Below are 12,168 nucleotides of genomic sequence, written 5' to 3'. Positions count from 1 at the left end.
ATTTGTTGACCCCTGTTCTTTAGTAACCTTCCCAGTCCTTATTTTTTGTTGTGGAATGGCTGCTAATGTTCCTTTTGGATGGGCACCCATTTTATGACACCTTTTATGAGCACAAAATTTACATGAAATACTGGGGGTGAGGAGGAGGAGATGGGGGGGGAGGAAACTTTTGCAGTTCTAGGGTATGTCTACATTGCAATTAGACACCTGCTCCTGGCCCGTGCCAGGTGACTCAAGCTGGCAGGGTTCAGGCTGCAAGGCTATTTAATTGTGGTGTAAACATTCACGCCTCCCACCTCGCGGGATCCTAGTGCCTGGACTCCAGCCCAAGCCCAAATGTCTACAGTGCAGTTAAACAGCTGGTTAGCCTGAGCCCCACAAGCCCAAGTCACTGGCATGGGCCAGCCATGGGTTTTTAATTGCAGTGTAGACATACCCTTAGTAAGACAAGGTAGGTAGTGATGGCTTGTAAGAAATTTGAAGGTAAAAGCCACGTTATTATTTTATGGTACATTGATCAAAGTACAATAAGAGAGTATTTTCCTCTCCAATGGCTTTCTCTTTTTGTTAATGCTTCTGGTTTAATACCTCAAGAAAAATACGTTTTATTAGAGGTTTCTCATCAGCTATTATCCTATGTTGGTTTTTTGTTTCTTTTTGGGTAGCAAAGCTAGCCACCTAGTAGCCTCAGGACATGCAATTCTTATCTCAATGCACAGTACAGTATTATTTAAGACTCTAAACGCTAATTTAATGAAAATTGGTATATTCACAGTGTTCAGGAACCTAGGCCTTTATGCAAAGCAAAGCATAGACGAGTCTCTTCATTTAAGAAACTGCTGTTGGAAGGAAATCTCGTTGACACTGCGCTTGGCAGTGTTTTAACAGTATTGCAGGCACATGGTTGCTGTAAATGGACAAAAATTGATGGATGTGCTATGAACTTCTGTTCTAAGCCATGGAACTCACACTGCTATTATTCTACATCAATGTTCATCTCATAATCAAGTTTGATCTAATTTAAGTTTGTTTTTTTTTAAATGGAGTGAAGAATCATGCCCTAGGGTTGAAAGCAGAGTTTATCCATTACAATAGATAGATGAGGCTTGGCTCCTTACCATTTATCAGTACAACCTTTGTGCCTATTTTGACATTTGTCTGATTAGATTTTTCATTTAATGGTAGAGGGATGGCAGTCCCAATACACTCTTCTTTGCAAAGGAGTTGAGGGTAATAACACTCGCATAATGTTTCTAACCCAGTTTCCAGAAACCACTATCAAAGATTGGAGTTTTTAAAGACTTTTGTGAAAATACTGGCTGTTTTGTTTAAAACACCTAATCCGCTTAGGGATTTTTCAAGAATACTCACAGGTGCTGTTTCTGTGTCTAATTTTAGTACACTTGCCAGGAACCGGAGCAGAACTCTCAGCAATTATCAATGGTATGTGCAAGTATAGGAGCAGGTGCTGAGAGAGTAATAAGCCATCCTGTAAATCTGTGATTCAAGTGTTATAACTTCTCTTATGGCCAAATTCAGCTCACGTCCGCCCTGGTGCAGCTCCTTTGCAATCGATTGAATGGCACTTGCTTTAGACTCAGACTGAACTTGGCCCTTTTAGTGTAGTCCTCCTGGCTCTCAAAATGAAGCAGCACCTCAGTGATTACACTGAGTAGGATGGTCCAAGAAGTGGAGAGAACACAGAAGAGAACTCTTGGCCCCCTTCAGTCCTCCAGGGTGGTATGTGGGAATGTGTAGGGGATTTAAGGTCAGCCCAAGGGGGTGGTAGAGATGTGGCAAGTAGGTCTGCAACTTTCACTGATACTCCAACTTGCTACATCTGACACTGAGCTGTAGTAGTAGTCAAGACTGCCCTTGAACCATCTTCCCTCCCTTCATTTTTCATTTCCACTGTCACCCATGTTTGTTCTTCTGTGCAAAAACTGTTTAGTTCAGTTGAGTGCAGTACACATGATTTTCACATTGCAGCATGTTTATGGTATCCATAAATATTTTTCTCCTCTAGAGAAAATGAGATTTTGTTTTTTCAGAACATTTTCTGTACACAGAGGGCGAATTAAAGACTCCTGGGCTATCAATTCCATACATATTTCATGAAGGCTGCATTTACTTTAAAACAATCTTGTGTATTTTGATCAAAAGAGCATTGGAGTTGGTTACAGTTGTCATGAGAAAGTGTAGTGTATTTGGGGATTAAGGAATCACAGTTCTCCCACCACCTTTCCTCTTTTCCCTACTTTGATGCTGGCAGACCAAGTGTCAGCTCCTGCTGAAGGCCCAGGCCAATTCACTCGTGTATTAGCATAGATCAAAGTGATTGTTAAATGTATAAGAGTATATTGGTGTTTAAACTTCATGAAAACTAGTGGGATGTTACCTGCATTGTTTTCACTTATCTGTATCCTGTTATTATGTAATAGCAAACATTTACATTGTATAACCCCTGTAACTAAATAACCCATCAAAAGAGAAAGAAGCCTTGTGGAATGCAAATGAAGACCTTTAACAGAAAAGTGCTCATTTTGAAGCAAGTGGTCATTGTTATGGTTGGAGGTCAAAGACTCAAAATGTGTTCCTCTCTCTCTGTCATCAAAGGAGAAGCCCACATGGGTAGTGACCTGTCAGCTTGTTTTCTATGAGAAGAAGCTATAAGTATGGATTCAGGGAAAAATCCTTCATCTCTGGACTGTATGGACTCCTAAAGGTTACAGGTGCAAAGTGGAGATCCCCACGGACAATCTGGAAACCCGGAACAGATTTTTGGGAATCTGGCAGTTTATTACATCACTGGCACCATTTGGAATTAGAAACTGTGACTCACCTGTACATAAATTTTACCTGCTTCACCTTTCAGTAACTCTTGCTTCCTTTTCTTAGCTAATAAACCTTTAGTTAGGTGACTATAGAATTGGCTACCAGCGTTGTCTTTGGTGTAAGATCTAGAGTACCATTTGATCTGGGGTAAGTGACTAGTCTCTTGGAATTGTAAGCAAACTGATGTGGTGTGACTTTTGGTTTAAGTGACTTTTTATCACAAAGTCCATTTGTCTGGGTGGCAAGATAGACTGGAGAGTCTAAGGGAGAGTGTCTTTGACTCTTATGGTAAGATTTGTATAGTGATCCAGGAGTTCACATTTGTCACTGGCATGGTGAAACCTAAATATAAAACACACCACCAGTTTGGGGTGTCTGCTCTGTTTTCTGACAATCTGCCCTGAGGTAGGCCTTCACAGTCATGAACCACTCCAGACAGCGTGACACTCACTTTCTGTTCAATAGTTTCTTTGAGGTTGATGTGGTATGGTGTACAGGCCAATCTGTGAGCAAAAACAATGACCATTGCTCATCAGACAGGAAAATAGCATTTCCATTGTTATCACACTGACTGTTAATGAAAGAACTGCAGCTGGAGGGGGAGGGGGATTCACTCCATCATGTTGGAACCTCCTCCCCCCACTACAAATTGTTCCTTGAATTCCTCTCACATCTATAACAATCTTTCTGGCTTCCTGTCATACAGCTAACAGGATGGTTCATAAAATGTATCCCAGAAGGAGATACTATGAGAGTATTTCAATTGAAGTGGTTTCTCTTAGAGAGAGCCTTGTCCTTCTCATTTGTACTGGGGATCATGGGGACAGGGATTTTTCTTGAGCCCTAACAGGAATGAATCCCATAACTTTCTAATCAGCATTTTAAGGATCCCAATCCTATTAAAGTCAATGGAAGGAAGTCTGGAGGCTTTGGATAAGGTTATAAGCCCCCTTTCTCTGTGAGGGTTTCCTAGTACAAATTATCACCTTCCTGAATTTTAACTCATTTGATTTCAGTGTTCCAAATCCTGTGAAGGAGGATTCCGGGTTCGAGAAGTACGATGTCTGTCAGATGATCTGACACCCAGTAACCAATGTGATCCACAGCTTAAACCAGAAGAAAAAGAACCTTGTAACACTCAGGATTGTATACCAGAAATAGGTAAGGAGGCAGGAAAACTTGACTGGTTTGACTGTGGAATTCCAACTAGTAGAGAAAATATTTAACAATCCTGTATAGGCTTTCTGGGTTCAGCGTTTATCTTCTGTTCCAATTTTAGGAGTTTGTTTTTAAACAAAATAAGGCTCTCTTTTTAAAAAGGTACAGCAGGTTTTCATAGACTTTAAGGCCAGAAAGGATCATCATGATCATCTAGTCTGACCTAGTCACATTGCAGATCATAGAACCTAGGGTGACCAGACAGCAGATGTGAAAAATCGGGACAGGAGGTGGAGGGTAATAGGAGCCTATATAAGAAAAAGACACAAAAATTGTGACTGTCCCTATAAAATCAGGACATCTGGTCACCCTAATAGAACCTCATCCACCCACTCCTGTAATAGACCATAACCTCTGGCTGAGTTACTAAAGCCCTCAAATCATGATTTAAAGACTTCAAGTTACAGAGAATCCTCCATTTACTCCAGTTCAAACCAGCAAGTGACCTGTGCCCCAAAATGTAACACGTTAGCGTTAATTTGATATTGTCAGAGATTTTTTTCATAATTTTTATGGAATCATTTTATTACTAATTATAATTACTAGAGAAGGGGAGAAAGATGTTTTAAGAAGTAGTTAGAACCTCATTCTACTCTGCATCAACTTTCAGGTCAAATTTGTTCAGAAATTTAGATTTTGTAAAAATTAGCTATTATGTATTGTAAGACTGATAGAAATGTTCCTCCTCCTCCTCTATGTGAAAACAGTTTTGTTTAAAACAAATTAATACTGACAAGTCTCATGATTTTATTGTGTGCCTTGTGTTATTTGGTCTTCCTTTTAAAATCCCTGCTCCTTGAGTTATGTGATTATGTGGGAATCTCAGTTTTTATCAAAAAAGCAAGTTTCTAGCCCTCATGGTTTTTAAATGTGAATGGAGTGCATCCTAGTGGCTCAGAACCCAGAAGGCAAATATAAAGAACCCAACATTTATTATTTTTCAAAATCTCAATATTTATAAGCCAATCTTGTGATTGTGAGGGGCCTGATTCATGACTTTTCAGTGCTTAGGGGTTGGCAGTACTGTTAATATACCCCTGAAGTATTAGCCACCCAAACCCTGCAGCATGGTATTTATTACCTGAGAATCTGAAAGTGAAAATGACACAAACCTGACTATAAATACAAGTGCTACTGTCTAGTCCATTTTCATTATTCAAGCCAAATTAAGTGTAAAAAGCAAACACAGATTGTTAAAATTAAAGTAGATTTTTTAAATATGTGCATTTTTTCTAAATATATTCAAATAAAAAAAGTTCTTGTAGTTTTAATAATTTAACTTACTTACATCAGTAGGCTATTTAAAAATATATGCTTTTTTCACCTGAGAGTAAATCTTTAAAAATAAATTTGCGCTCTGCCATAATCAGCTCTGATAACATAATCTTTCTGAATCATAAAGGCCTCTGCTTTTTTTTTCTTCCCCAGATGAAAATTGCAAAGACAAATACTACAACTGCAATGTGGTGGTGCAGGCCCGGCTCTGTGTCTATACCTATTACAAGACAGCTTGTTGTGCATCCTGCACAAAGGTGGCCAATAGACAATCAGGTTTTCTAGGACGCAGATAACAACTACTCCATTACCCGTAGCGTCCATGTTTAACTTCGATATGGGAACATAAACAGTGTTACTGTTTGGACTGCAACAGGTTCTACCTTCTTAAAGAGATGGTTTCCATATCGCTGAGCACATCAAGACTATGGTTATGTCTCACACATAACATGCAGCATATAATAGGAGCTTTTTGGCTTTTTAAAATGTTCATTGTAAAACCGTGATTTTTAAAGCATTATTTTTTACTGATACTATTGTATGCGTCTGTTCATCAAATAATTGTTATTTAAGGAAAATACCACCCTTCTTGTTATGAATTGAATGAAAGGAAAATCAGTCAAATGCATTTATTGGAGATGTTTGACTAGTACAGATACAGCAGCACAATTATTTGCTGAGTACCAATCCTTCTTGGGTGTTTTGGACTTAAATTAGTAGATGGTATCAGTAGAACATGTATGTAAGAAGTGTTATGTCATAAAAAAAACCAGCAACCTTAGGACCCATTTAAGCTCAATTTCCCAGCACCCTAATATGTGTGTTTAATTACCTCAACCCTTCATACTAAATTAGTGTCATGATTAAACTCTCTCTGCTGTACTTTCACTAACTTCCTGCCTTCAACTAAGCAGCAAATGTACACACATTGACTGCCTGTAAGTGCCTTGTATCTAATTCATAAACTAGTGCATTACAGTTATAGCCTGTAATTCTATATGGATGTTGAAAGCAATATATTACCCACCACAGTGCCCTTAAGTTTTAGAAGTCTTCTCCTTAACATGTGACGCTAACAGCTGAAGCTCAAATGGGTGACGTTCCTCTACTGATCTAAATTGTCAGTTTACACCAGCATAGAATCTTCCACCATGATGTAGCAATCTCGCTCCATAATAATTTTTCGTTTTAGAAGTGTTCAGTAAGTAACAGGATCAATCCAAACGTGTATAAGATTCAGTTAGGATTGCCATCAGTTTCTGAAGCTGCCACCAAAGGATCTGGCCTTCTGTCTCTAACATGTTTTCATAACTCTTTGGTATCAGCCGTCTGTAGTTGGTTTACACACACACACACACACACACACACACACACACACACACACACACACACACACACACACACACACACACACACACACAGTAACTCCTGGTGCAGTAGTTTGGAGGTCTGTATTAAGGAAATCCTGACTCCTAGCTGTTGAAGGATTATTACAGTATAGTTTGTCTTGTTTTCATCCTGTGTTGTTCCTCAGTAAACTTACTCTAAAAGAATAGCATCTATTTACACTATGTCTTCCTGTTCCAGTCAAGAATGGTTACACATTTGCACCTGTGTTAGATGATCTTCATTTTGTACATTTACTGTACTCAGTCCTGGAATTTGCTAGAGCTAAACAGAATGAGGCATTCAGTGCAGATTAAAAGTATTAAATTACCTGAAAATTTCACAGTTCATCCACTTTTATTGAGTCTTTTTAAATATTTCTGTGTAAGTAGCGCTGAGTTCTGTTGGTGGAAAAAATAACTTGCTTATTGAATTACTCATTGTAATGTACTCTAAACCCTAGTGATAACTTTAATCTTAAATCCATTTTTAAGGTGTCCACTGTCTGAATTCAAAAATGGTGCCAAATAATTCTATTTATATCTGATACATGTTTACTGTTGAGCTTTATGCTAGTCCTATGTTGATTATCTCTGAGCCCTATTGTACCATCAGTGTTTGATCAGGAGTCCCTATTGTAATCGGTGGGAGTTCTCTTTTGTCTCTAAAATTGGATGTCACAATAATGATTCTTTGTGATTAGAAATTATTAAATGTCATTAGAACTTCGATTACCCTCTAATTAATTTAATTAAACAATAGGAGACCTGAATGAAATTGAAAGACTAATTATATACCTTTTATTTTAAATTAATGATCCCTTCTCAGTCCTATGCCTTTATGTCATGAAAAGTCATCACCAAGGACTTTATATAGCTCTTGAAGATCTGAGATGACACTGTATACAGTAGATTCTTGTCCAAAGAATTATGGGGAGGAACTGTCAAATTTACAATGGTGGTAAATATAAATTTTCATATGAATGTCACATTGTAGCAAATCCTGACAAACTGTATCTAATTTTGTTGTTTTTCTTTTGCCTTGTGAGAAGTGTATTTCATCTGCTTTAGGGAAGTATCTGTAGCATAAAAAGATTATTTACATCCCAGATGAAGAAAGAAATTATAGTTCACACAATGATAATATATGACCCATAAACAGTTTGCACATACCTTTGGATAAGGGGAATAATTTAAGCTGAACAGTGAGTTGGTAAATAGGTCTGTGAACGTGGTGCCTTACACTGTGTGTAGGCAAGTTATAAAACGTGTTGCTCTTGAATACGTGGCAGTTGGGATGGCTTAGAAGGATTTATCTTTTTGTGGGCTCCATTAATTTACCATTGAAGATGGCAAAGTTCATAGCAGCCAAGTATAAAAGGGTATGTATCTATATATTTATAGCCTGTATTACTCCTCAGATTCATTGCTTTGTTAGTTGAATGTGGTCACTTATATTGATATTTATATAAACTAAGCTTTCTGGTGTAAGGCCAGTTTTTATATATACCATTAAAAAAGTATTAGTCTGACCTAATTAAACACCATGCAATAAGGAGTCAGCCTGATTGTGGCCAGATTTAATCTCTTCTTGTCACTGGCAAGTTTCACTATAATTATGATAGATGTTTTTAGAATATAAACTAATCAACTCTCCTTTCCTACACACACTGATGCAGAAGGACTAATATCTATAGTAATATTTCGCTGTTACATGAAGTGCACTTTTAACACTATTCATTTAAAATAGTTATTGCATTTTAATTATGACAGGCGTTTGTTTTTTTATAGCAGTGCTCCAGTTTCGCCTGACACCATGTATAGTTCCTGATTCTTTCACTTACATTGATGTAAATCAGGAATGGCACTAATGATCTGAGCGGAGTTACTCGGGTATAAAACCAGTGTAAGGAAGTGCAGAATCAGGCTCATTAATTTGAACAACACCTTTTCTTTATTGTGTATTAATACATAGTAGAAAAAAAACATTATTTCTCACCTTTCAAATCTTCAGGTTACATGATCTGGGATAAAATAGACCATAGGGACAATATGTGGATCATCAATATAAGGCAAACTGGTGAAAGGTGATTACCTGAAGCCAGCACACAACAAAGGCAGCCCCACATCTGGCTTCTCAAACATCTGTAGAGAACCCAGTTTGCTGATCTTACATGACAGAGGCTGATTTTGAGGGGTGATGCAAAAGCGAGAGGGCTAGGTTTGCATGGTTTTGCATGAACATCACAGAATCCAGCCATGGTTTCAACACACTCATACAATTACACCTAATGTAATGTAATAATCTGTCTTTGGGGCATAATACATCAGGCTGCATAGAAGCAGGGTCTAGCATTAATGTTGTTTTTACAATGTTTATATGATCCCATTTCCATAGCCAAATGGTACAGATCCAAAATTGGGTCCTTTTAAGTAGGAAAACACTTGCTGTATTTTAGAGATGTGTTAACTCAAAAGTTCATAGACAAGGCACATATGGATAAGATAGCCACAACTTAACTGAGTTCAGTGGGACTACTCACATTCAGGAGTGTTTGCAGGTTTGGAATGCTAATAGCTACTGCCATACCTGCTTCCTCAACTAGAATGTTTGATATTTAGAGCAGTGCTAAGTGATCAAAACATTTTATTACCTTGAACAGAGGACTAGCTGGCACAGCTGTGGGAATTAATACAAGTTTGTTTTTTTGTTTTGTTTTGTTTATAGTTAATGAGAACAAAATAGCTTTTATCAGTGTGTGTCAGAAATAAGACTAGTTATTAGTAGAGCTATTCTCCTGCTAGTTCAACCGGCTCCTGAACCCTTGGTGGTTCATTTTGTTAAAGTAACTACTGAATGAATTCCTGTGCAATGAACCCAGAGTACCTAGAACTGCACAATTATGAAAGTATGTATTGTTTCTGTATTCTCACATACAACATCTGCTGTTTTAAAAGTACCATTAGAGCAATCATGTATAGATTCAGTAGCAGAAAAAATCTTTGCAGGACTTGGTTTTTATGGCACAGCTGTGTTTAATGCCTTTTGGCTCCTCTCTGTAAAAGCATTTGTCGGTCTATGAGGCAGTTAATTGGGAAATTCAAACAATGAATGCTGAAAGTAAACTTCCTTTGTTCCTAACATGGCTTACAGAATATATCAGTGGGGGTTATGTTAGTTTCTATTTAGGGAGCTGAATCAAAGTAATCTACTAACACTTAACATTTTCATCTTTAGTATTTTTAAATAGGCAAATAATTTGCATGATAAGAAACAATTATTGGGTCAAATTCTGACCTGGTGAAAGCAAGTGCAACTTTATTAGAAATGCATCCACTAACACTAGGTCTGAATTTGGCCCTCTGTCAATTTTCAATGAAACACAAGGAAGTATATTACTGCTAGTTACATTTTTTTTAAATGGAGACTCCTTGGAATTTTAATGGATTGAGAAATGCAAACTCACATTATCTTTTGGGCTTGATTAGTTCCTTTGAAAATTCAGCACTTTCCCAGTGACTTTCTAACAACACTGCTTTCATTAGCCTGCTTTGTCATGGTGCACTGTGTGGGTCTCTTCAGAACTGACCCTGCAATGTGCTCATCTTGGGGTGATGTAGGTGCCCTTGCTGACCGTCCCTGAAGTCATCAGGGACATTGTTAAGCAGGGGTGCTGGAACAATTTGTATAGTGGGGGTGCTGAGAGCCATTGAACCACACTGTAAACCCTGTATGTGATGGCAACCACTTGAAGCTAGTGGTGCAGGAGCACCCTCCGCACCTCTAGTTCCAGCACCTATGTCTTAAAGGACTGGGGTCTTAACTGTGCAGATCATCAAGCCTCGATTTGAGTGACACAAAAACCCTTCTTTATATATGTAAAATTACATTTCACCTTAACCCAGTCATCCATCTTGGCAGAAGGATATACTTTATTATAACTTATTTTTTGTTATTTGTAAATACAAGATGTTTATAGGAAATATGTATTCTGAGCTATGTCTATGGAACAAGCCACTGCACCAAAATAGTTCAATTATTTAGAATATGCAGATTTTTATTAAAGGGACCTAATGTGTATTTATTTACATATGCCATCTACATTTTTGTCCAGGTCTTTTATCATACTAACCCAAGTTTTCATGGAATTTTATAGCACATATATATATATATATATATATGTGTCATATTGTAAATCCATAGTTACCATTTTGTAATTTTCTGATTAGCCAGTTTCTTGAGTGGATTTAAAGGGGGACTATAAGCTAAAAGTACTTTGTGACTAGTTCAGGAATATGTATCCCTGGCAATGCACCCGAACCTGAACTGTACAGCATCCTTTTCATATTGTATACATTTTCTCTTTGATGGAAAAAGTTAACTATTTTTGTTTATGACTAATTTATTTTTTATTATTGTGAAAAATAAAGTAATTAAAGAACAGCTTTTGTGACACGGTTTATTTCCTATTTGGTGAACCGTATGTAACTCCTGTTACACAGGAGTTAAACATACATATCAACAGTTGAATAGATCCCTGGAGGGATCTAATTAACATGACATATCTAGTACTGTGCAGAATATAGAAATGTTGCCACAAGAGATATAACACTGTGTTGTATAACCTTACAGAGTATTGACAGTGACATCCTGGTTTCCTGATAGACAATCATACCTATTAGAGATTGGAAAAGAAAGCCTTTTACTGACAGGTCATCATCTCCTCCCTGCTTCCAAACCAGGTTGTTTCCTACCGTATGTTCTCAATTACATTGCCCAATTTTAAATTATTTTCTCCCTCCACTTCCCTTGAGAAGCTCTGGCTCCTTTTTGCCAGGTAAAATGGCCAGAGTGGTGTAAAGCAGTCCTAAAAACTGCTGTTCCAGAAGGGAGAGGATTCCCCTGATGCAGGCGCTGTAGAAGACAACTGTAAGGCTGTGCGGGAGGGACTTGCCCACTCCTCTGGGGACACTAGGATACAGGGGTGCATGCCCTCCCCCTCCAGCCATAGAGGACCTTGGAGAACCTTGTGGAAAAACCACAGAAAGCAGCCATCCACAGACTCTAACCCAGTGATACTCGGACCTCAGTGGTTCAGTAGTCAAATCAGTGATCAACATTACCCAAAGAGCCACAGTAGTGTGAATTCATTTTCTTTTACTATTTATAATATCTTACCAAGTATTACTATTTTATCAACTACAGTTAGTTCATAACATAATTTAAAAGCAGCCAGATTAGTTGATAATTAAATCACAGTGTTTTAACATCCTGTGCTGCATCATCTGAGTAGCACTGCTCCAGTCAGTAGTATCAGAAGCAGCCAAAGCAGGGACTGCTTGGTGGAAGGAGGAGAGAGAGAATGGGAACTGGTGGTGGTTTAGTTGGGGCAAAACAGGCACCAGATCAGACCACTTCCTCTTCCCAGCATCCTTGTGGACGCTGAAATGTACA

General features: G+C 38.0%; 1 protein-coding gene across 2 annotated transcripts in view; it reads left to right on the top strand.

Annotated features, from left to right (window-relative positions):
* Positions 1–6,675, top strand: part of THSD4 (thrombospondin type 1 domain containing 4) — a 658,049-nt gene extending 651,374 nt beyond the window's left edge. For both annotated transcript variants that reach the window (XM_030578300.1, XM_030578301.1), the window contains 2 exons: positions 3,852–3,996; positions 5,482–6,675. In XM_030578300.1, coding sequence (XP_030434160.1) covers positions 3,852–3,996; positions 5,482–5,624 — 288 coding nt within the window. In that variant the 3' untranslated portion in view covers positions 5,625–6,675. The remainder of the gene's footprint in view (positions 1–3,851; positions 3,997–5,481) is intronic.
* The last annotated feature ends 5,493 nt before the right edge of the window (positions 6,676–12,168 follow it).

The sequence above is a fragment of the Gopherus evgoodei genome, chromosome 10, assembly GCF_007399415.2.
Source record: "Gopherus evgoodei ecotype Sinaloan lineage chromosome 10, rGopEvg1_v1.p, whole genome shotgun sequence".
In the NCBI taxonomy this organism is placed as follows: Eukaryota; Metazoa; Chordata; order Testudines; family Testudinidae; genus Gopherus; species Gopherus evgoodei.
The sequence above is the reverse complement of the archived record's forward strand: the minus strand, read 5'-3'. Positions and strand labels throughout refer to the sequence as shown.